Source organism: Aethalodelphis obliquidens, unplaced genomic scaffold, assembly GCF_003676395.1.
Source record: "Aethalodelphis obliquidens isolate GAN/ISIS:26980383/991018 unplaced genomic scaffold, ASM367639v1 scaffold61, whole genome shotgun sequence".
Classification (NCBI taxonomy): Eukaryota; Metazoa; Chordata; class Mammalia; order Artiodactyla; family Delphinidae; genus Aethalodelphis; species Aethalodelphis obliquidens.
In genome coordinates, this window is record NW_020838005.1 from 2,213,939 (window position 1) to 2,239,627 (window position 25,689).

The following is a 25,689-nucleotide window of genomic DNA, read 5'->3' on the forward strand; positions in this document are numbered from 1 at the left end:
AACGAGGACATGCCTTTTCTGTGTGTGAGTCAGTTTTATTTGTCTTTTCCACTGACATTAAGTTAAAAAACAAAGTACACAGTAGAAATGCTATTCTAAAGTGATATTCATATAGTTCATATGAGTATGGAAAGTGGCTATCTTTGGATAGAATTAAGGTTCACTTATGAGTTTTTGTTTTGTCCTCCAGATTTGTTACAATGAACTTCTATTAGTTATGCAATAAAGGAAAAAAGTTTTAACTTAGGGTTTCCATAGCTCTAGATACTAGATTTATAAATAAGAATTATTTTAGCAGTTGACAAGTAATCTGGTAATGGACAATTTTCTTTAAATGAAATAACCAAAGGGCCATCAATTAGAGAAAACAGCACTGAAATTACTGCAAAGAATCTTATAGCATTGAAAAGCTGAAAATTTACCTTAAGTTGGGCCAACATACTTGTTTTTCATTTGAAAGGCATTTTTAGCATGTTTTCAACAAGATCACTTTAGCTGACTCTCTTGAGCATACTAACAAATAACTCACAAATAAGACTGCAGACATAATATTTTAAATCTCAATCAGAATATCAGATTTTAAAATGTGATATACTTTAAAAGATTTTAAGTTTGTGAGAAAGTCTCAAACAGACTGGCACATGTACCCTTCATTATATATCAACTCTGCTGGGAAAAAGCAACATTGGAAATCTTGTATATCATGGATGTGAGCTCTAACCGTTATTTACTAAGCTGACTTTAGTCCTCAGAGAGGCCAAGCATTTATAAAATGATCACGCTTACAATGGCTATTTGCTTCACGTGTGTTCTACTTCCTAGTGTGGACTTGAAGTTTCCATGCCACTGTGATTATCCATTTTAATAACCTAAGCACTATACTTAGAATGGAAGCATTCTATGGAATAAACTGAGAAGCATGTCTATTAAAGTTTATGGCCAAAAAAATAAATAAATAAAGTTTATGGCCACTATGTTATACTACTATTTAACTTAATTCTTTCTAAATTTCAGATCCCACGACAAGTGAAAGCTATCCACCAATTGGGAAAGTAAATGGTACACTGTGCCTACCAGGACATATCAGTTTAATGAAGTTTTAATCTGTCTTTAAACACTGAAAACAAATTGTAATCTATGTTATTCAAATTTAAAAACTAAAACCTGCACGTGTATTTAAAACATGTTTTTTTAAAATGCCCACCATAACTATTATATAATACACAATCAATAAATAATCATTGAATTTATGCAGGCCAATTTACCCAACCGACCCGCCAATCACAATAACTAAATGTAGAATCTATTTACTCTGCCTACACTTTTAGTTTATACATTTCAAAAATTAACATTTTATTCCTAAAAAAGATGACTACATCAAGAAGACAAATGTTAAAATATTTAAAAATTTTAAAGTCTGACAACAGCAAATGTTGAAGAGGATATGTATCAATGAGAGGGTTTATGCAATGCTGGTGAGATATAAATTACCACAATGACTTTCAAAAACAATTTGCCATTATTTTAAAAAATTAAACATTCACATACCTTAATACCCAATAATTACAACTTCCATATATATCCTAGAGCAGTGGTTCTCAAAAGTGAGGTCTCTAGACCAGCACCATTAGGATCACCTGGAAGTAGATTAGAAATTCAAACTCCTAGCCTCACCCCAGACCTAGTGAATCTAAAGCTCTGGGGAATGAGGCCCAGCAATAGTTGCTCAATTCCTCCAGGTGATTCCAACACATGCTAAAGTTTGCAAACCACTGCCCTAGAAAGATGCTTGCACGTGTGTGCACCAGGATATACAGTAATACTCATGGCAGCACTGTCAATTTCATGGCAAAATATAAAGAAAATAAACAACCCAACTGTCCACTGACAGGAGAATGGATAAACTGTGATAGTATTTGTATATACTTTGTATAATTATTATAAAGAAGTGAAAATGACTAAACTATCAGTATGTGGGACAATATAGATGAAATCTTAGAAATATTATACTGAATGAAAAACTCATGTCCAAAAAGACTATGTAGGGCTTCCCTGGTGGCACAGTGGTTGACAGTCTGCCTGCCGATGCAGGGGACACGGGTTCGTGCCCCGGTCTGGGAAGATCCCACATGCTGCGGAGCAGCTGGGCCCGTGAGCCATGGCTGCTGAGCCTGTACACCTGGAGCCTGTGCTCCGCAACGGGAGAGGCCACAACAGTGAGAGGCCCGCGTGCCGCAAAAACAAAAACAAAAAGACTATGTACAATGTGATTTAGGATATGATATATCCCAAAGCTGACAAAACATATAGTTTACTTATACATACATACGTGGCAAAACTATTTACTGAAAAAGAATTCATGAAATTGGCTGCCTTCATGGGATATAGGAAAGTAGACAAACACATTAAGTTTTGATAATATGCTATTTCTTGAGCTGTGTGGTAAGTTTACTGATATTCATTATATTATTTTCCTTTTAATTTTATGCATATTAATATTCTTTATTGTATTCTTTTATATGTATCAAATACATTTTAAAAACGTTTAAACTTGAAGAGCAAGTTTCTTATTAATGTTTAGACTTCAATAGACAAAGCTTTACATAGATTTTCACCTTTCTTCAACTCAACACAATGAATTCAACTCTGGAAACTCTGTTAATACCAACAACACATTTCTGACCTAATATCAAAGCCAGAAGAAAACAGGTCTGGGACCAAGACTGTAAACATCAGTACAGAATTAAGATCTATTTCATATCCCACTATATCTGCAGTGCCTGGCATGGTTCCTCCTCAAAGACGGAACTCAGTCTTAAGTGTTGACTGAATGAATGAATAAGGTATACAAAAGGTCTAAAACTGGCACAGCACATTATTGAATATTCTCAATTTAAAAAAAAGCAACTTATGTCCAAGATGTACAGAAACTTTGAATTTACATCGGGTTGCTCAAAAGCCACTCACTACATTCAGAGATCTAAGTTCTCATTTCATATTCCTCGATGCCAACTATTACACAGAATGTTAAAAGGAGAACAACGGGAATTCTGAGGCATATGGAGAGAGGATGAAAAGGTTCAAACCCGACTCTTCTGGAACAACTTAAACAAACGAAAATGTAAAGATCCCGTTTTTTTTAGAAATATGGCCTTCAAATGTTTTTCACTATGTACCCCTTAAGTAAAACGTTTTTGGGCATGGCCTCAAACATTTGTATACTTATTTACTTATTTATAAAGAATATACCACTGTCAGGAAGAATATAATTTCCCAAATGATAAGAGGACTTTTACTGACTCAAGACGATGAGTAAACCAGTAAAAATCCCGTAAATATTTATCATTAAGCTTAGTGAACTCCTGCCAAATTCAAGGTTGACTTTATACATTAAAAGAAAAAGAAAAAAAAAATCCGAAACTGTCTTTGTGTGCTGGAAAGTACTTTGAAATATCTTGCTAATTGAGATGACCTCATCCTATTATTGGCTAATATCTCAAAGAACGATATACACTTGGGGAGCAATTTACTGTTAATAGCAGTTATTAAATTGGACTTCAAATAGTCTTCTTTAAAATTTGGCACTTTTTGCCCTCTTCTCCGATCTATAAATCCACTGTTTTTTGTTTGTGTTTTTTTTTAAAGATTGGCATTTTTATTTATAAATGTTTATTTATTTATTTATTGAGTTGTGTTGGGTCTTGGTTGCTGTGTGCAGGCTTCCTCTAGTTGCAGCGAGCACGGGCTTCTCATTGCGGTGGCTTCTCTTGTTGTGGAGCACGGGCTCTAGGCGCGTGGGCTCAGTAGTTGTGGCGCACGGGCTTAGTTGCTCCGTGGCATGTGGGATCTTCCCCGACCAGGGCTCGAACCCGTGTCCCTGCATTGGCAGGCGGATTCTTAACCCCTTTGCGCCACCATGGAAGTCCCTGTTTTTTGTTTTTAATCTGAGAGTTTATATTAGAAGTGGCAGCCCTGCCATTTCTCATGGCTTACTTGTGTTTGCCTAGTTAGTATTGTCTTTGATCTGCATCTTATTTGAAGGAATCTTGTCAAGCCACTTGGCATTTTGGTGAGGGTTAATTTAGTGAAAACGGTATAATACACATCTTAACCTGGCACATGTAAGCTTCACCATATAACAATATGCAAAAGGGAACCAACCGGTGAAGAAGCGACTGTCAGCTTTTCCCATGTGAACGTCCGGCCTCCTTTCAGAAGACCTGAGACCAGCTGACATTCTCAGTCATTAAAAGCACCTGTGTCAGGCTTCCCTGGTGGCGCAGTGGCTGGGAGTCCGCCTGCCGATGCAGGGGACACGGGTTCATGCCCCGGTCCGGGAAGATCCCACATGCCGCGGAGCGGCTGGGCCCGTGAGCCATGGCCGCTGAGCCTGCGCGTCCGGAGCCTGTGCTCCGCAATGGGAGAGGCCACAACAGTGAGAGGCCCGCGTACCGCAAGAAAAAAGAAAAAAAAAAAGCACCTGTGTCTTTCCAGATTGGACAAACCAAGTCTTAATATAATTTTATATCTTTAAGTAAAAGATATAAATAAAAGGTGTAATATTTATTCTTAAACTCTACTGGATCCACTTGCACGCCCCCTGTGGTGGACCCTCTCACTCTGGAAAGCACTGTTTTAGAGAAGGCACAGCCCCCTCTTCAAAACATTTAGTAGTCACACTTATGTTTACTCAGTGCACAGAAAAGTCAAAAGTCTATGATGTAGTCCCCTGCTGTGACTCTGTGTCTTCCTAACCCCAAGCTTCACGGCCCAGGCTGGCAACCACTGAACAAGCTTTAAAGGAGGGAAACTTATTTGAAAAAGACAGGTATTACTCTTATGGCCAGGAAACAAAAACAGAGGCTAGGTAAACAAGGAGATGATGAAAGTGACACAGACATTCCAACCGGTGGATAGGAAACCAAACTCTATCTCCTTGTAGTGCTTTGTTTCAGCTCCATGAAAAATCATGTCAAGATCATGCCAACTCTGACGAAATACAGTCACTATTTATACAGAAAATACATGTTACGTATTATTCTGCTCTCTTTGGTCAAATAAGAGTAATTATAATATTATTTTTTTAATCAGCTTAAGGGAGAGGAGAGGAAACACTGACAAGTTTGGCACAGAATGTTTTCCAGTTAAGTAGCAAGGATTATGGCATGACTTATTTTTAATATTGAATCATACTGGTATTCTCTAGTTTGGGATTTTATAATCTTTGTAACATAAACACATTTAACTATTTGAGTTTTTTCCAATTCTCTAGCAAAATATTTTTAAAGCAAATAAAATCAAATCCAAAAACCTAACCTAGGGCTTCCCTGGTGGTGCAGTGGTTAGGAGTCCGCCTGCCGATGCAGGGGACAGGGGTTCGTGCCCCGGTCCGGGAAGATCCCACATGCCGCGGAGCGGCTGGGCCCGTGAGCCATGGCCACTGAGCCTGCGCGTCTGGAGCCTGTGCTCCGCAACGGGGGAGGCCACAACAGCGAGAGGCCCGCGTACCGCAAAAAAACAAAACAAACAAAAAACCTAACCTAGTCAAAAGTAAGTAGCTTTCAGAAAAAAGCCACCTTATTAAAAATATGGCAAGACTAAGCCAGCCAACTTTTGACAAGAACAAAATTCAGTAGTTTCAGAAGAAATAGTTAAATATTTATGGCTGGGTCTAAACATGTTGTCTTCCAGGAATAACACAGCAGAGATGTTAAATAAAAGGGTCAATGAGAGATCTGTTTTTGAGAACGTACTGCAATTGTAAGTTTGGATCTACTAAATCTTTCTTCCCGTAACAATATATGTTTTAGATTATGAGTAGTAATCAACAGACAAAACAGGTACAGAAAAAGTTAAAAAGGGTCAGAAATAATGTGAATCTTGGGAAGCCTATTTTGAGGCAGCATTTATGAAAATTCAAGAACTTGAATTTATTATGCCAGTTCTGTTTTTATATGAGTATTAAATCTCTAAAACCAGAACGCAACATTATAGTCAACACACTACAGTGCGGTTCAAATTTTTACAGCACGTTCACTCAAAACTGCACAGTAGCTGGAAAGCCATTTTTTTAAACCGTGGCACAATTACGCTATTTAAAAATGTGCAATGTTTCCGAAAGATGCAGGAAACAAACCATTCTGGCTAATGAAACAGGGAGCCCAATCTATCTTCATCTCAGACTCACAAGGCTTAATTATTTCTAAACGTCATTTAGCCACACCATAAACGTCTGCCTTAAACAGTCAAATTTTCCAAAGAAGCCGAACTTTCATGGGTGGGGCAAGAGGCTGAGAAGGAACAGGATTCATGTTGGCTTACTCCAGCGTTGGAAAAATATTTAGCACCACACACTCAACAAAGGCCTAACACAGCAAAGAGCAATGTCCAATCAATCCATTTTGGTCTATTGTCCTAGTCCTCTACGGAACTAAAATACGGCGAAAGACTAAAGCGATTACAAAAGTTTGACGGCGGCGGGGCTTGGGGCTCCTAAAGTGGGGGAGGGAGGGGGACCATCAAGAAAATGTCACCAATTTTCCATCCGTCTATTGGCCCTAGGATGGGAGAGTGTTTTACTCATCCACGGAGAGAAAGAGTTGAAATTCTTTTCACCTGATCAACCTTACACGCCTTAGTCGTTACGGCCACTTTCCGGAGCAGACCATTACTCAGCACGAAGGTGGGAACCGGCGCCTTCTGTAGCCAGGGGTGGGGGGCAGCGGGGTCTTGGGGGAAGTGGGAAGAGGAATAGAAGCATCAGGTGACAGCGGCCCCCCCACGCCCTCCGAGACCTCTGTTCTCCAGGACCCACACCTGGACTTGGGAACGACTGAGCACAAGTTGACCTGCGCGCTGGTCCCCAGAGCAGCTGGGGAGTCCAAGGGCAGGCTCGGGCTAGGGATTCCGGGGGTGGGGAGGAGGCCGCGGGGACCCGACGTTCGCCTCCTCCTGGACGCCCCCCACCCCGGCGCACGCCCACCTCCCCGCTCCCAGCCCCTCTCCCCAACTTCAGCCCTCAGCCCTGTGCGCCCGCTCCGCACTCCGCTGCCCTCGCCCCCAGCAGCCGAGCCCGCCTCGCCTCCTCCCGACCCCCTTACCTTTCCATTCTTGGGGCTGCCGTTAAGGAACAGGGTCACCCGCCTCATCGCGCTGCCCCCACTGGGTCCTGAGTGAGTCGCCACCCTCCCACCTGGCTCTCCTCCCACCTTTTTCTTTTCCCGCCCTTCCCCTCCCTCCACCCACTCGGACTCTCCTCCCTTCGCCACCTTCCTTCCCTTACAGACACACACACACAGGCACGCACTCTCCTACCCACACCCCAAGGTTGGCGGGTCCTCCTTCCCACCCCGCCCCTGGGCTCCTCAGTCAGCCTGGGGCCCTTCCCCCACCTCTCCCAGACTGACTCTAAGCTCCGCCAATCAGCGGGCAGCGCCGGCCAAAATTCAGCCAATCATCGCCCTGCACTGGGTGGGCTCTAGCTAACCCAGCCCAGGTGGAAGGAGGGAAGAGAGGCTGCAGTGTAGCCGACGGGGAAGGGTTATCAGCCAATCAGAGCTGAACCTGGAGCCGAACGGCGGCTCAAAGCGTTACTGAGCAGGCGCATAGCCAACACCAGGTAGAGCTCATCTGCATACGGAGGCGGGGCTTGAGGGAAGAGGCAGAGCGCTGGAAGAGATCCACAACCAGTCAGAGCCTCCCAACTTTAACCCCTCCCACTCGCTCAACCCACCGAGGAAACGGCTGCGGTCGGGACTGGCTGATTGGGTAAGAGCCAGCCCGTCGTTCTGTCAGGATTGGTTCAATGATTCTTTTTGAAGTTCGCAGCATCCAATCGAAAGGCCGGGGACGGAACCAAACGGTTAACTAGATAATTCCTCCGCGAGGCTCTCACGGAAAATAGTTCCCGGGGACGCAGGTCAGTAGTGGAGCTCTCTGGACAGTGTGTCAACTGCGGCTAGCGGTGGTGTTTCTCGGAGCCCACGAAGCCACTCCTGTTCCTGGGAAGGCGAGGTAGAGGTCTGGGAGAGTTCGGTGCGCGCGCGCACACGTGCGAGTGGCGTGGGCGTAGAGATTCTCAGAGTAACGCCGGGACGCCGAGGAGGCGGGGCCGGCGATTTGAATCGGGCGGCGGGCCGCGGCCGGGCGGAGGGGAGGGTATAGGTAACGCCGGCTGTGGGGTCTGGGGGTCGGCGGCCGGGGACCAGGTAGCCCCCCGCGGCTGGCTTGGCGGCCGACAGTTACTTTCTCGAGCGAGCCCATCAGGACCAGAGAGCCGAAGTCTAGAAGGCAGGACAGCCACGACACTCATCGGCGGAGTGTTCAAAATAAACCCGAGGGAGGTAAGGCAAGCGGCCTGGTTGGGAGTTCCGAGACAGTAGTGGCGCAGAGCTGTTTCTTCGACGTGTTTCTCAGAAGTGTGTTCTACTGGATCACCCGCCTGCTTTTTAAAATGCAGATTTCTGGGGCCCAGCCAGACCTCCTGAATTAGAATTTTTGGGAATCCGCAAAACCGCTTCTCCAACAGGGTGCCTGGATGATTCTGATGTTCGCTAAGGTTGGAAAGCCTTGGCTTTATTGTATGGGATCTGCTTTGTTTCATCCCGAGCAGCAGTTTCCTCCATTTCTCTTTAATTTGAGCTCCAAAAGTAGTCTCTTGTCATCCGTTTTCGTGCCAGTATAGGTTGTATTAGAATTCAGTCTTGAAAGAGGATCTCGATCAAATCACATTAATTTTGGAGGTGGGGTTATTTTTCTTTTTTCTTTCTTCTCTCTCTTTTTTAGATGGATGATAGTTCAAAAGACAGCAAGCCCCTTGAAACCAAGGAGTCTGCTATTAATAACGCTGGTATGTAGTGACCTGTTGTTTCTTTGTGAAATTTAAGGTTTAGGTGTTTATCTTGATAATGATGTTTAGACCCTACATGTTGTCTGTTTCAGAAGATACCTCTTTCAATTTGGGAAATGGGAAGCTTGTAACTCCTCACAAGCCTGCAGCTGAAGTGACTCCTAATCGTTGCATGTCAGATGCTTTTCAGTCACCTTTGAACTTTTCCACAGTAACTGTGGAGCAATTGGGAATTACACCTGAAAGTTTTGTAAAGAACTCTTCAGGTAAGAGATGTTCTTCTTCTATTGCAGTGCCTTTAAAAGTTGAAAAATTAAACTCTATTTTGTTCACTTACCCTGTGTATCTTATTACTTTATCTAAATTGATTGACTCTCAGACTTGCTGGATCAGGGAGATCAGGGTCCCAGGGCACCCAGCATGATACTGTTCCTAAGTCACAGCTACGCTCCAGGCCCAAACTGGAAAAGGACATGTGTGCGAGTCACTCTTTGACCCGACACATGGGATACAGGAGTGTGTATGTGAAAATAGTAATACATTTTATGGTCATGTATGGTAAAAATGAGAGAAAGTTGAAGGGCAATTAAGAAAATATGACATTGAAAGACTGGGGCATACCTCTTTCAAAATCTCAAACAGAAAATTGACTCAGGCTAATCTCCCTTATGGAATAGAAATGAAATTCACCTGTGAAGTGTGATTTAGCTGAAGAAACAAATAATGGGAATGGAATTAGAGAATAGAATTTAGAAATGGAGGGTAATGGGGGACTTGAAAATCAGGGGGCACTAGACTAGTAATACCTGATGGAGACAAGACCGAAGTGGATGACAACCTGTGTTCCCTTCTCAAGAACATCATTCTTAGACCTTCAAAAAGCTAGACTGGTTGGAATTCAGGGTAGTGTGCTGAAGGTAGACAGGTATCTAAGAGAAACAAATTATTTTGAACAATTGAGGATGTGAGAGTGTGTGCCTGGGGGGAGATCGTCCTTGGGGATCAGAAAAAGAAATTTTGAGTCCGAAGCAATCCATTACCAACTCTGTGCAGGAAGTAAGAAACAAAAATGAGACCTGTTAATTCAAATGTATTCATGCATTTGTTCCACAACTTTTTGATAAACACCTGCTATGTGCCAAGCACCTCTCCAGGGGCATGGAATAAATCAATAGACAAAACAAAGGTAGCTACCCATCTGATAATGTGTGCACAATTTTGCCTGTACTTTTCCACTTAGATCCCTGTACGATGCGTTCATCATATTCTCAGGCTGGTGGATCATGGGTATTCAGGGCATGATTACTGATTGCCTTGTTGTGTTCCAACTTACAAAAGAGTTTTTATTATAGGAAAGTCATCATCCTACCTTAAAAAATCCAGACGACGCTCTACAGTTGGTGTTCGGGGCTCTCCGGAAACAAACCATCTAATTCGTTTCATTGCCCAGCAGCGGAATTTAAAGAATGCTTCTTTGACCAAGAATTCCCCTTGTCAGGTATGGTTTTGTTTTTTAAGTTCCATCATGAATTCTTCTAGTAGTATGTTTTGCTCTGTTAGAAAGCTTTTGTACAGAGTTGGTACTCTCCAGTGCACCTCATCCATTTTGGATCTGGAGAGAGAATATTTTCTCTGTGTCTTAACAGAGATTGTGCGCTTAGTTTAAATGTTGATGTTGAGCATGGTTCTGTTAAAGGCTATGAGATCCTGGATAGAAGTGGTGTTCTGGAGGCGCTTTCTGTTTTATTTTGCACACTTTTGTCTAGTTCATGTCTGTTTTTCTCTAATGAGGTGAGGCAGTGTTTTCCGACCTTTTTCTTTTAATATTTTGTCTGTAAGTGTCTAATACTTTTGTGACTACTGTGTGTTGACATGTAGGGGCAAGAGTTCCCCGCACCCCCACCAAAATGTATTTGGGATAACCTTGTGGAAAGGAGCGAAGTGTTTGTTGATGGGGAAGTATTTAGATATTTTTGCAGATTTTTATCAGAATAATACATGCTTCTAAAAAAGTCAAATAGTACAAGACTTGCTACGAAAGACAGTCCCGGGCTTGCCCTTCTTTGGCTCGTTTGGCTCTTTTGGTATGGGCCTTCCTATTTTAAAAAGTACTTTTATTGCCACTTCTTTATTTTTCGTTTTAGACCCTGTGTATACATGAGGTTGTTTAGTGCAGTGCAGGGCTTCTCAGAAATTATCTGCAGATTCCTGGGAATACCTGAGTCCCATCCAAGAGGTCCATGAGGTCAGACTATTTGTTGAAACAGCACTAAGGTGTTATTTGCCCTTTTTCACTGTGTTGATGTTTGCACTCATGGTGTAAGAGCAGCGGTGGTTAAAACTGATGGCATCAAGCAATCATTTTACCTTCAACCCTGTTCATCGTTTACAGAAAACAATAATAAGGCCAGTTTCACTTAACATCCTTGATGAAGCAATAAAAATTATACATTTTATTAATTTTCAACCCTGGAATATTATGTGTGACGGGAAGTAGACACCAGGCATTTCCAAAGTATATACCGAAGTGTGGTGGATGTTTCCAGGAAAGTTATGGATATGATTGTTTGAGCTGTGAGTTGAACTAGCCACTTTTTCATGGAACATCGTGTTTATTTGAAAGAATGACTGACAGACATGGTTAGTCAGACTTGGGAACGTGGCTGGCATTTTCTCAGAAATGAACAGTGAACCTGCCACTTCAAGGAAAGCCAGATATTTCTTACCAATGAAAAAAATTCGAGTTTTTGAGAGAACATCAGAATTTTGGAAAACTTGTATTCATGACTGTGATCTTACTTGACAGCTTCCCAATGGCTGCACTTTTCTGATGGATCAGTGGGGATATTAATGTGACGTTTGGATATTGCACAGTAAAATATGTTAACATTTGGAAGATACACATAACTGAGTGAACCAGTATTTTCTACGCGACCAGTACATGCAAATTATACCCTCAAGTTGCAGGATAGGCCCATGGATTTTAACATAACAATATGAAAAGTTCATTGATAAGATTTCATATTTGACATTGCAACTGTTTAAGAAATCTTCATTGAATTTTGTGTTGCATTAAAGGATATCCACAATTCTGGAAAAGCTGTTGAAATATTCTTGATAGATATAACGAACGTGAACTAAGAGTCTTTGGTGTGCTCAATAATTCTTTAGGGTGTAAAAACTTCTTGAGAACTGTGTTAGGGTATATGGGAACATGGCCTGTGGAGCTGTATTGTCGGCGTTTGATTCTAGGCTTTATTATTAGTTAATTGTGACTTTTGGCAAATTACTTGAATTTTCTGTTCCAGTTTCCTCATGTATAAAACGGGGTGATAATGTAGCAGGGGTTTTATGAGGTTGAATAAATTAATAGATATGAAGTACTTAAAACTGTGCCTGGAACATGGTATGTTTTATGCTATCATTGTTGTTATTTCTGTGAAAAATGAGGATTTTGCTCTCACATCTCCTAGCCATAGCTGTCCTGACACTTTCCTCTTCCTGCCTTCCTACCAGTACAACCAATTACAATTTGTGTTTAAATTAGGGTTTAGTACGTATTATCTAACCCTATAGATATTTTTCATGAATTGCCATATGGTGTGTTAGGGCCGTATTTCCTTTCTTGCATGATTTTTGTTTTTCCTGTGATTAATAAGTACTTTTTTTTTTTGGTTTAGTCTTTTAATTTATCATGATGGACTATCTTTCACTGTGCATTGTTGAGGACATTATAGTTTTGTTGAAGTTTTCTTCCTTATTTCATGGGGTCTCATTTTGCTACCTAATTATTTTAGGTTCTGGCTCATTCTCAAATCTTTCTTCAGATGCCTTGTGATCCTTGACTCTGTTCACATTTGAAGGTGCGACACTTTAAAAACTGACTGGGAGCTAACTGTGTGTGGTCTGGCTCTGTTGGCTAGTGGATTTCCATGTAGGACAACGGGGCCACTTTTTCAGTGAAGGAACTCCCAAATATTAGAATCCTGTGGGTACTTTCTCTTTGGCAGATCTGTTTTCTTTGAGGGAATTCCTGGGGATGTAAACCTGAGCCCTAGAACCGTGGAAGGCAAATGTGGAAAGTGGCTGGAGGTCATTGAGAAGACTTAGACAAACTGTTTTCAGTACAGGGCCTCCTATCCTTAGCTGTTTAGATCTCATAGAGTCCTAAAACATAAAGGTTTCCTCCAAAACATAAAGGTTCTTTGCTATTTGTGGAGAGATCTGTGGGTTCAAGTGCTACTGATACAGCTTCAGCATTGCCCTGGACCCTTGTTTCAGACATATTGAATATCTGATGCTTTAGATAACCTGAGCCTTTCTGGGGGTCTCTAGCAAGTCTGCTTGTTTCCTGTTATCAGACCACCCTAAGGAGCCCCTGTCAGTTTCAGCTTTCTCTGGACTAAGTCGGTTTTTGTTTGGTGACATTCCATATCTGCTGTTGATTTTTCTTTTTTTTTTCTTAAGGATATACATACACATATGTACATAAACACATCCCCACACACATCATATGACTGTACTTATTAAAAGAATTACTGGAATATATAGTTGTAGTATCTAGCATTGAGATATTCAAGAATGAAAACAAGAGTAGTGGAGGAAAGATGAGGGATATATATTGCAAAATGATCACCGCACATAGTTACAAATTCTTTTTTCCCTGTGATGAGAACTTTTAAGATCTACTCTTTTAGCAACTTTCAAATATGCAATACAGTATTATTAATTATAGTCACCATGCTGTACATTATTTCCATGACTTATTTATTTTATAACTGAAAGTTTATACCTCTTGACCCCCTTCACCTATTTTTTACACACTCCCAACAACCAGCCACCAATCTCTTCTCTGTATTTATGAGCTTGGTTTGACTTTTTTGTTTTCTTTTGTGTGTTTGTCTTAGATTCCACAGATAAGTGAGATCATTTGGTATTTGTCTTTCTCTGATTGACTGACTTAGCGTAAGGCCCTTGAAGTCCATACGTGTTGTTGCAAATGGCAAGGTTTCATTCTTATGGCCGAATAATATTCCATTGTGTATATACCACAATTTCTTTATCCATTCATTCATCAAGCGACAATTAGGTTGTTTCCATATCTTGGCTGTTGTAAATAATACTGTGTTGAACATGGGCGTACATATATCTTTTTGAGTTACTGTTTTCCTTTGATTAAGCACCCAGAAGTAGAGTTTCTGGATCATATAGTACTTCTTAATTTTTTGAGGAACCTCCATACCGTTCTCCATAGTGGCTGCACCAATTTGCATTCTGACCAACAGTGCACAAGGGTTCCCTTTTCTCCACATCTTCACCAACACTTGTTCTCTCTTGTGTTTTCAGTAATAGCCATTCTGACAGGTATGAGGTGATATGTCATTGCGGTTTTGATTTGCATTTTCCAGCTGATTAGTAATGCTGAGCACCTTTTCATGTACCTGTTGACCATCTGTATGTCTTTGGAAAAATGCGTATTCAGATCCTCTGCCCATTTTTTAATCAGATTGGTTTTCTGCTGTTGAGTTGAAGTGAGTTCTTTTTATATTTTGGACATTAACCCCTTATCAGACATATGATTTGCAAATTTGCTCCCGTTTGTGCAGAAGCTTTTTAGTTTAATATAGTCTCACTTGTTCGTTCTTGCTTTTGGTGCCTTTGCTTTTGGTGTCAAATCCAAAAAATCATCACCAAGACTTATGTCAAGTTGCTTATCACCTGTTTTCACCTAGGAGTTTTACAGTTTCAGGTCTTATGTTCAAATCTTTAATCCATTTTGTGTATGGTGTAAGATAATGGTCCAGTTTCATTCTTTTTTGTATCTGTTCAGTTTTCCCAACACCATTTATAGAAGAGACTGTTCTTTTCTCGTTGTATAGGCATACCCCCTTTTATTGTGCTTTACTTTATTGTGCTTTGCATTTCTTAAAATAAATTTATTTATTTATTTTTGGCCGCGTTGGGTCTTCGTTTCTGCGCGCGGGCTTTCTCTAGTTGGGGCAGGCGGGGGCCGCACTTTGCTGCGGTGCGTGGGCCTCTCACTGCAGCGGCCTCTCTTGTGGAGCACGGGCTCTAGGCGCACGGGCTTCAGTAGTTGTGGTCCGCAGGCTCTAGAGCGCAGGCTCAGCAGTTGTGGCACACGGGCTTAGTTACTCCATGGCATGTGGGATCTTCCCGGGCCAGGGCTCGAACCCATGTACCCTGCATTGGCAGGCGGATTCTTAACTACTGCGCCACCAGAGAAGACCCCCCTTTTTTTTTTTTTTAACAAATTGAAGGTTTGTGGCTACCCTGCGTCAAGCAAGTCTACTGGCACCATTTTTCCAACAGTATTTGCTCACTTTGTATCTCTGTGTCACATTTTGGTAATTCTTGCAATATTTCAAACTTTTTCATTATTATCTTTTATTATTATATCATATCATTACTATTAAGGTGATCAGTGATATTTGATATTACCATTGTAATTATTTTAGGGCGCCACGAACTGCACCCATATAAGATGGCGAAAATTGATAAATGCTGTGTGTGTGTGTGTGAGTGTGTGTGTGTGTGTTCAAACTGCTCCACCAACCTGCCATTCCCCCATCTCTCTCTCTCTCTCCTTAGGCCTTCCTATTCCCTGAGAATAACACTATTGAAATTAGGCCTCTAACTGTTCAAGTGAAAGGAAGAGTTGCACATCTCTCACTTTAAATCAAAAGCAAGAAATTATTAAGCTTAGTGGGGAAGGCATGTCAAAAGCTGAGATAGGCTGAAAGCTAGGCCTTTTGGCCAGTTAGCCAAGTTGTGAATGCAAAGGAAAAGCTCTCGAATGAAATGAAAAGTTCTACGCTAGTGAACACACGAATGATGAGAGAGCAAAACAGTCTTACTGCAGATATGGAGAAAGTTTTAGTGGTCTGGATAGAAGATCAAACCAGCCACAACATTCACTTAAGCCAGGGCCTAATCAAGAGTATGGCCCTAATTCTCTTCAGTTCTATGAAACCTGAGAGAGATGAGGAAGCTGCAGAAGAAAAGTTTGAAACTAGCAGAGGTTGGCTCATGAGGTTTAAGGAAAGAAGCCGTCTCCATAACATAAAAGCAAGGTGAAGCAGCAAATTATCCAGGGGATAGATCTAGCTAAGATAATTAATGAAAGTGGCTACACTAAACAACAGATTTTCAATATAGATGAAATAGCTTTACATTGGGAAAAGATGCCATCTAGGGCTTCCATAACTAAAGAGTAGAACTCAATGCCTGGCTTCAAAGCTTCAAGGACGGGCTGACTCTCTTGTTAAGGGCTAATGCTGCTGCTGGTGACTTGAAGCTGAATTCAAAGTTGATTTACCATTCTGAAAATCCTAGGGCCCTTAAGAGTTTTGCTAAATCTATTCTGCCTGTGCTCTAAAAATGGAACAACAAAGCCTGGATGATAGCATATCTGATTACAGTATGGTTTACGGAATATTTTAAGCCCTCTATTGAGACCTACTGCTCAGTGAAAAAATTCCTTTCAAAATATTACTGCTCATTGACAGTGCACTTGGTCACCCAACAGCTTTGATGGAGATGTACAATGTGATTCACGTTGTTTTCATGTGTGCTAACACATCTATTCTGCAGCCCATGGATCAAGGAATAATTTTGATTTTCAAGTCTTATTATTTAAGATAAACATTTTGTAAGCCTATAGCTGTCATATATGGTGGTTCCTCTGGATCTGGGCAGAGTAAATTGAAAACATTCTGGAAAGGATTCATCGTTCTAGATGCCATTAAGGACATTCATGATTCACGGAAAGGGATCAGAGATCAAAATATCAACATTAATAAGAGTTTGGAAGAAGTTGATTCCAACCCTCGTGGATGACTTTGTGGGACCCAAGACTTTGAGGGGTTCAAGGAAGTAACTGCAGATGTGGTAGAAATAGAGAATTAGAAGTGGAGCCTGAAGATGTGACTGAATTGCTGCCATCTTATGATAAAACTTTTAAATGGATGAGGAGTTGCTTCTTATGGATGAGCAAAGAAAGTTCCTTGAGATGAAATCTATTCCTGGTAAAGATGCTTTGAAGACTGTTGAAATGATGACAAAGGATTTAGAATATTACATAAACATAGTTGATAAATCAGCTGCAGGGTTTGAGAGGATTGGCTCTAATTCTGAAAGAAGTTCTCCTGTGGGTAAAATGGTGTCAGACAGCATTGCATGCTACAGAGAAATCGTTTGTGAAAGAAAGTCAATCTATGTGGCAAACTTCATTGTTGTCTTATTTTAGGAAATTGCCACAGACACTCCAACTTTGAGCGGCCACCACTCTGATCAGTCTTTGAGGCAAGACCCTCCACCAGCAAAAAGATTGCTGCTCACTGAAGGCTCAGATGATGGTTAGCATTTTTTAGCAATAAGGTTTTTTAATTAAGATATGTACGCTGTTAGACATAATGCTGTTGTGCACTTAATAGAATACAGTATGGTGTGAACATAACTTGTATATGCACCGGGAAACCGAAACATTTGTGACTTGCTTTACTGCAATATTCACTTTATTGTGGTGACCTGGAACCTAACCCACAGTATCTCCAAGTTATGCCTGTAGATTCTTGGTTCCTTTGTTGTAAATTAATGGAGCATATATGGGTTGGCTTTTTTCTGGGCTCCCTATTCTCTTCCATTGACCTATGCATCTTTTTCTGTTTTGATTACTATAGTATTATAGTTTGAAATCGGGGTGCATGATGCCTCCGGCTTTGTTGTTCTTTCTCAAAATTGCTTTGGCTATTCAGGGCCTTTTGTGGTTCCATACAAGCTTTAGGATTGTTTGTTTCATTTCTGTGATAAATACTGTTGGAATTTAGACAGGGATTGCAGTGGATCTGTAGATTGCTTTGGGTAGTATGGACATTTTAACAATATTATTTCTTCCAGTCCATGAGCACAAAATATCTTTCCATTTATTTGTGTCTTTTTCAGTTCCTTTCATCAGTGTCTTATAGTTTTCAGGATGCACGTCTTTCAGTTCCTTGGTTAAACTTATTCCTAAGTTTTTTATTCTTTTTGATGAAGTTGTAAATGGGATTGTTCTCTTAATTTCTCTTTCTGATAATTATTTGGGTGTAGAAACACAACATTTTTGTATGCTTATTTTGTATTATGCAATTTTACTGAATTTGTTTATTCTAGCAGTTTTTTGGTGTAGTCGTTTTCTATATATAATATGTATCTGCAAATAGTGACAGTTTTACTTTTCCCTTTCCAGTTTGCATGCCTTTTCTTTTCTTTTTCTTTCTTTCTTTCTTCCTTTTTTTTTTTTTTTTTTTGCCTAATTGCTACTTCTTGATCTTTAAGTGTTACGGCATTAGTTATTGACTTCCCATTGTGTTCAGTGGAAAGTTAGCCCTCTTTCTTCCTCATACCTTTTATCATAAATGTATGTATGCACTTCCCATCCTCTATAAGTTCCCAATAGATTGGTTACATCAGTATTCGAATGTTTACATCATTATGACCATGTATGTTATTCTGACCTGTTTTTCCTTATGCATTTGTCTTACTCTGTCCCTTGAACTCTTCCTAGACCCCCATGGCATCCCATTCCTATGCCTGTCCATCACAGCAAAGCTCCTTGAACAGCCATCTGTCCTGTCTTGCTCCACTTCCTTCCCTCCATTCTCTCTGCTGTAGCCACTCCAATCGGACTTTTGTTTCTACCACTCCATTGAGAAGACTTTTGTCTTTGATCACAAATGGCCCGCATCTTGGCCAAGACAAAGATTAAGTCTAAGTTTGCATCCTACGCAACCTTGCCTCAGCTTTTGACTGAGTTTAGCTACTCCCTCCTTGAAGCGTTTTCTTTGTTTCTGGGATACCACACTGACCTGATTTTCTTCCTGTGTCACTGTCATCCGTTCCTGTGTTTCATTTGCTTATTCCAGGCCTTCCAGTTTTCCCCTCACAAATGCTTGAGCTCCCCAGGGCTCTCCTCTGCCCCCTTTTCTTTGCTTTCCTTAGGTAAACTAATCCTTTGCTATGGCTTTGAACATCATCTATAGGCTGATGACTCAAATGTCTAACAGTGGCCCAGAGTTCTGTAGAGCTCCAGACTTAGATACCCAGTTGCCTATTCACCATCTGCCTTTGGGTGTTCCAGTAAGCATTCCGAGTGTTACACGGCCACAGCCAAACTTCAGGTTTCCATCCCCCACGAGATCCTCCGGTCAACTTCCTCATCTCAGTACACGCTGCCGTCCAGTCGCTCAGGCCAACAACTTACCAATCTTCCTCGGTTCCTTCCTTTTTTTTTCCTTTTCATCTCCCACATCCAACCCATTATTACCTTTCGGCTTCATTTCAGAAACCTATCTGTAATTCCTCATGTCCCCCAGCTCCATTGCTACAACCCTAATGTGATTTCTACCTGAATCACCAGCTGCTTCTTCATAACTGGTCTCCTTATTTCCCTCCTTCCCTGGTCCGTCCACCATCCCACAGAGCAGTCAAAGAGATACTTTTAAAGAATGAATCAGATCATTCACTCTGCCTCTTAAAACCTTCCCGTGGCTTCCTGTTATGCCGTGAATTAAACTCAAACCCCATCTTGAAGCCTTGAGTGCCCTCCCCGATCTGAGCCCTGCCTATCCCTATTCTCAGCTCGCCATCTCCTGCTGTTTTCTGGGCACGCGGGCCTTCTTCCTGCTGCATCCTCCTTCCATCTCAGGGCCTTTGCTCTTGTTCCGGCTTGTTCTTGCAGAATGCCTTCCTCCCCCAGTATCTTCCCTTAACTACCACTTTCTGTTTCAGTTCCAACTCAGATGTTACTCCTGACAGAGCGCTGTCCTGACTCAAGTAAAGCAGCACTGTTATTACTAAATCACACTCTTTTTTTGCAGTACGCGGGATCACCCCTTTTTTTTTTTTTTTTGCCACACTCCTTTTTTACCTTCTCAGTGGCACCTCTTGTACCTGAAACTATATTAATATGTTTTCAGAGTTTCACTCTAGAATGTAATTTCCCCCTGTATCCTGAGCCCCTTGAATAGTTTCTGGTACGTGGAAAGAATGTTGACTGACCGATATAATTCCTAAGACAAAAGCATCAAAAATGCAGTACGTTTTTGAATGCTTCCTTTACTTTTTGTATATGAACATTGTTCTCTTTCTCCATCAGGAAACAGAGAAACAACAATTTTTAAAATAAATTTATTTATTTATTTATTTTTGGCTGTGTTGGGTCTTTGTTTCTGTGCGAGGGCTTTTTCTCTAGTTGCAGCGAGCCGGGGCCACTCTTCATCGCGGTGCGCGGGCCTCTCTTGTTGAGGAGCACAGGCTCCAGACGTGTAGGCTCAGTAGTTGTGTCTCACGGGTCTAGTTGCTCCGCGGCATGTGGGATCCTCCCAGACCAGGGCTCGAACCCGTGTCCCCTGCATTAGCAGGCAGATTCTCAACCACTGCACCACCAGGGAAGCCCAGAAACAATTTTGACTGGGGAACCTTTAATTTGTTTAAAGCAGTATTTCAAAATGCTCCAAATTCCTAGCACATTAAACCTAACCCTCCCGTGTTCAAATATAAGTACAAAAAATGTACATTCAACGTAAATTGTATGACTTTGGGATAAACCCTTTCTTTCTCTATATCTCAGTTAGGTAAGAGTTGACCACCAGCTTTTTATAAACGTTATGTGCCGTTTATGTCGTAAAGGTTTATATCATCAACGATATTTGAATTTTAAATGTTGTGTTATTATGCAACAGAGTTTGCTTTATGAAGGTATTTAACTGGGAATAGAATCCAGTGTGTGAGCAGATTCACCATCAAACATGGCTTCAAGATTTTAACTGATTTTTTCTCCATATGATATTCTAAAGGGAGGTAATTTTTTTACTTTACTTTCGCCTCTTAGCATAATTTTTTTAATTGGTATAAGCTCCAAATCAGTGGAAATATGTTAGTCTAAATAATAAAGGGGGAAAAAAAAAACCCTAGAGAACCTAACCAGTAATTTATTTTACAGGTGGCAGAACTATTAAATTGTATATTGCTTACACTTGTCTGGCACTTCTGTCCCTGCTAATACCAATTTAATTTGACCACTCTTTGGTTGAAATCCTGTTAGCAGGGTTTCCAGAGAGCTCCTGTGCTTAGACCATTTTTTTAACTATTTGACTTTGTAGTTTCAGTGAATGGCTAGCTTTTAGCTCTAAGGAAGTAAGCTCCCATGACATCAGGAAGATTTAGCTGGGGGGGTGCCAGAGGGGAGAGGGTATATGTGGGTGGGTGTCGAAGCTACTTCAGAACATCTGTATATTGTTCTGGCCCCTGGGGAGAGGGTGTGTCTGGATGGAAATGAATAGAGACTAGGTTGGATGGAACTAGTTATGCTGAGACCTACATGTGACAAAGGTGCCATGCAGATCATTTTCTAAGGATATTTTTGGAAAACTTTGGTAAAATTTCCAAATAGACAAGTTCTTCCTATCCCTTCTTCCTTAGCCCTGTCTCCAGGATTTTGATGCTTTCTTGTGATCTCCGTATAGTCTGTCTCTCTCTCTCTTTTTTTCTTTTGTTGTTCTTATTGGGTAAACTCTTTGCTAACTGTACAGACATAAAATTCTTACTACTGATTTTAATTTTTATTTTGTATACAATTTTTAAAGGTTACACTCCATTTAGTTATTACAAAATATTGGCTATATTCCCTGTTTTGTTCAATACATCCTTGTAATGTGTCTTACATCCAATAGTTTGTACCTGCTATTCCCCCACCCCTATATTGCCGCACCCCAGCCCCATAACAGCTAGTTTGTTCTCTATATCTGTGAGTCTGTTTCTTTTGTGTTAGACATTCACTAGTTTATTGTGTTTTTTAGATTCCACATATAAGTGATATTATACAGTATTTGTCTTTCTCTGTCTGACTTATTTCACTTAGCATAATGCCCTCCAAGTCCATCTTTGTTGCTGCAAATGGCAAAATGTCATTCTTTTTTATGGCTGAGTAGTATTCCATTGTATACATATACCACATCTTCTTTATCTGTTGATGGGCACTTAGGTTGCTTCCATATCTTGGCAATTATAAATAGTGCTGCTATGAACATTGGGGATGCATGTATCTTTTCGAATTAGTGTTTTTGTTTTTTTCAGGTGTATATCCAGGAGTAGAATTGCTGGGTCATATGGTAGTTCTATTTTTAGTTTTTTGAGAAACCTCCATACTGTTCTCCACAGCGGCTGCATCAATTCACATTCCCATCAACAGTGTACGAGGGTTCCCTTTTCTCCACATCCTCGCTGATGTTTGCTATTTGTGGTCTTTTTTGTTCTTTTTTCTTTTTTTTTGCGGTACGCGGGCCTCTCACTGTTGTGGCCTCTCCCGCTGCGGAGCACAGGCTCCGGACGCGCAGGCTCAGCGGCCATGGCTCACGGGCCCAGCCGCTCCGCGGCATGTGGGATCTTCCCGGACCGGGGCACGAACCCGTGTCCCCTGCATGGACTCTCAACCACTGCGCCACCAGGGAAGCCCTGTGATCTTTTTTTTTTTTTTTTGGCCACGCCACAGGGCATACAGGATCTTAGTTCCCAGATCAGGGATTGAACCCGCACCCCCTGTGTTGGAAGTCCAGGGTCTTAACCACTGGACCACCAGGGAAGTCCCTATTTGTGGTCTTTTTGGTGATAGCATCCTGACAGTTGTGAGGTGATATCTCATTGTGGTTTTGATTTGCATTTCCCTGATGATTAGCGACGTTGAGCATCTTTTCATGTGCCTACTGGCCATCTGCATTTCTTCTTTGGAAAAATGTCTGTTCAGTTCTTCTGCCCATTTTTTAAGGGATTAATATCCAACATACGTAAACAACTCGTACAGCTCAACATCCATATAGTCTCTTAAACTGGCCTCTCAAACATTTTGTGTGGAACCTCTTTCCCTTTCACATTTGATTCGCTGAGGCTATCTCAGGTTATGGACTCTCAGTTATAAAAGAGCGTCCTTAACCACCCCTCCCCCCACCCCCAGAAAGAATCCTTTTAAAGATTGTCAAGCCCTCAAATAATTGGGATGTGTTTTGTCTGGGTGCCTTTTTAAAGTGCTTTCTATCTCCTCCAGATTTCTCCTGTCTGGTCCATGGGCTTGTCAGTATCAGTACTGGCCAGCCTATAGCTCCACATTTATACTTCCCATGTAGCTATTGCTCTTTGCTCAGATTAAGGAGGAGAGAGGAGAAACGAAGACGATGGCTGTACACCGAATATTCAGACTAAGAGTGTGTCGTTCACGGGAGGAGAGGCTCTGCTCTATTAACTTATTACCTCTGCTCTTCGAAAAGCCTGTCTTTGGTTTGATTTATAATGTCCTCTGTGCTTCTGTATTTTAACAGGGCAGCCCTGTTTTGTATCGAAATGTTCATTCTTTAAGAGAACAAATATCTGCCTTCCAGTCAGCTTTTCACTCCATAAAGGAAAACGCGAAAATGACTGACTGTCCTGAACTCTCAGAGACGGAAGGAGAGTTCAAGATCACAGGCTCAAGTGAGTAGAAAGAAGGGCTTTAGTATTTATTCAGACCATGCTCAGTATAAAGATTTAGTTCTACAGTCTTTTCTGAGTAGAGCTGTATTTTTCAATAGGGCCTACCATTTAAAATTTGGGACATTTCACACAAAAATCTGGATTTCTGGTTTCTCTTGAAAAAATATAGTATCAAGCACTCCTGAGCCTACGTCTTACATATCCACGTGGCCACAATTAAGGGCTAAGTGTTATAATGTCGAAGCCAGTGGGCTCATTTCATCTTTAGAATAGGGCACATGGTAGATTTGAGTGCACAAACCTTGATTTTTTAGAGGATTATTATTAAGTTTGGCAAGCATTTAAATGAATACCAGACTCCCAACTCTGATATTATAAACAGATATGTTCAGCCTGACATCTTAATAGCCTGCCATATTCTTTACCATAACTTTTAGATTGTAATTTATTTGGTAATTTTTTTGTCACTTTTGATTTTCCAATTGCAAAGCATTTCAAACACCAGAACTAGACAAAATCTTGGTCTTGCTGTAACCACCATAACCCTAAGGTTCCAAATGGTTTTGTTTGCTTTCTTGAACTATCTTCAAGTACATTTCAACACCTCCTTGGGTGCAGGGCATTGTTACTCAAGACAAATCCAGTTCATCTACCTCTGCAGTACATGACCTGCTCCGATGTACTCATTTGTATTTGTCATTTGTAACTTACCTATTTTTCAGTTTTTATCTGAGCTTTTAAATATTTTATTTACATCATTACTAAAGTTCTGTAGACAATTAAATTCCTTTTTGTACCTAGGAAGAACTGTGGCTGTATTTTTCATAAAATCATACACGGTCAAAGTAGAACCAATATTAGAACGTAACCACATCCTTTAAAATGTTCAAAAGAAAAGGTTTCATTCTAAACTTAAAAATAGAATGAGATACTATATCAAAATTGCAAATGTATCTTGGCGTATCTTTGTACATTTTAAAGTCTGAAAAAAGTCAATTCTAATAATTAAATTTTTATCTTTTTAGCAGTCATGGTCTTTTACTTTTCAGTTAGATTTCCCTTTTGGAATAAAAAATGTACTACTGGAGTTTTCATTGATAAAGTATTTAGGCTCAAGCATTAAATTTTACTAAACTTAGGATGTACACAATTTTCAAATGATGCTGTAAAATAAAATATTGAAGGCCTGTGTTGTTTTGTTTTTATTTTGTCTTGTGTACCTAGCCAAAAAGGAAAGTCCTGGTGAATGTCAACAGTGTGAGTTCCCTGCAAACTTGTCATCCAAGCGACAGAGAATATCCTCTCCGAGCAGCTCTGATGGAAACCTAACTGATGCCTTTGGTCTCCAGATACACAATGTTGCTGCTTTTCCCAATACAGATAGACAGTGTGCTGTTGAAACTTCTGCAAATCTCTCTGAGGTAATTCACTTACTGGAAACATAGGAAAATGAAGCTTTGGATTTCTGGCTAGTCACTTTTAGGACTGACTGTCAAGGCCCTTTTGCAATTATAGTACTTATGTATATTGTATTGTGGTATTTTAGCTGGGTTTTAAATTTGTGTGTGTGTGTGTGTGTGTGTGTGTGTGTGTGTGAGAGAGAGAGAGAGAGAGAGAGAGAGAGCGAGAGAAAGAGAGAGAGAAATTTCCTCCTTGCTAAATTTTTTTTGTGGTTGGTTGGCTTATTGGTTATTAGAGACAGTTTTGATTAACATGCTGCTTTTGATATGAAAAAGACTTTATGAAAAGATGAAGCCCTCTAGTCTTCTATTATTTGAGGTATTGTAGATACCAACGGTCCAATGGTGAGAAAGTCACAGTCCTGCCCTTGAACAGCTTTTTGTCTGCTGGGGGAGACAGACATATGAGCACCTAATTTACACAGAACTAGTAAATGAGGCGAGGATGATACTTGGGCTCTACCCCTCAGGTCTGGAGGTCTGGCATTTCTGCCTTGCTGCCCCTCACTGGTTTAATACCGGCTGGAAAGCATGGTGCCCTTTAGCAGTTTCTCCCTTGCTCTCCCCACTGCGTTCAAGTAGCTGTAGGGAATTTTTTGTTCCTTATAACTACCTAGAGGCTGTCAACATCATCAAAAGATGATAACCAACGTGAACTAAATAATACTGTTAAGTGACCTCCCTGGCGGTCCAGTGGTTAAGACTCCTCGCTTCCACTGCAGGGCGCTCTTGTTCGATCCCTAGTTGGGGAACTAAGATCCCACGTGCTGCACGGAGCGGCCAAAAAAATGTATATAATAATAATAATCATCATACTGTTGAGGACCCTTGCCCTTCACACAAACATAAACGGGGATCTAG

The 25,689-nt window shown here is 41.0% G+C and overlaps 2 protein-coding genes across 12 annotated transcripts in view; one reads left to right on the forward strand and one right to left on the reverse strand.

Moving 5' to 3' along the window:
* Positions 1 to 7,284, reverse strand: part of KCTD9 (potassium channel tetramerization domain containing 9) — a 49,192-nt gene extending 41,908 nt beyond the window's left edge. Inside the window, exon 1 of one of the 2 annotated variants that reach the window (XM_027087906.1) lies at positions 7,101 to 7,284. In XM_027087906.1, the coding sequence (XP_026943707.1) occupies positions 7,101 to 7,148 (48 nt within the window). In that variant the 5' untranslated portion in view covers positions 7,149 to 7,284. The remainder of the gene's footprint in view (positions 1 to 7,100) is intronic. The other variant, XM_027087907.1, reaches the window with a different exon arrangement.
* Positions 7,285 to 7,806: 522 nt separating this feature from the next.
* CDCA2 (cell division cycle associated 2) overlaps positions 7,807 to 25,689 on the forward strand; it is a 51,690-nt gene continuing 33,807 nt past the window's right edge. For 2 of the 10 annotated variants that reach the window (XM_027087899.1, XM_027087902.1), the window contains exons 1-6: positions 8,075 to 8,342; positions 8,785 to 8,848; positions 8,941 to 9,114; positions 10,201 to 10,346; positions 23,218 to 23,368; positions 24,593 to 24,789. In XM_027087899.1, the coding sequence (XP_026943700.1) occupies positions 8,785 to 8,848; positions 8,941 to 9,114; positions 10,201 to 10,346; positions 23,218 to 23,368; positions 24,593 to 24,789 (732 nt within the window). In that variant the 5' untranslated portion in view covers positions 8,075 to 8,342. Of the gene's footprint in view, positions 8,014 to 8,072; positions 8,343 to 8,784; positions 8,849 to 8,940; positions 9,115 to 10,200; positions 10,347 to 23,217; positions 23,369 to 24,592; positions 24,790 to 25,689 lie in introns of those variants that run through there. The other 8 variants (XM_027087898.1, XM_027087897.1, XM_027087901.1 and 5 more) reach the window with 8 other exon arrangements.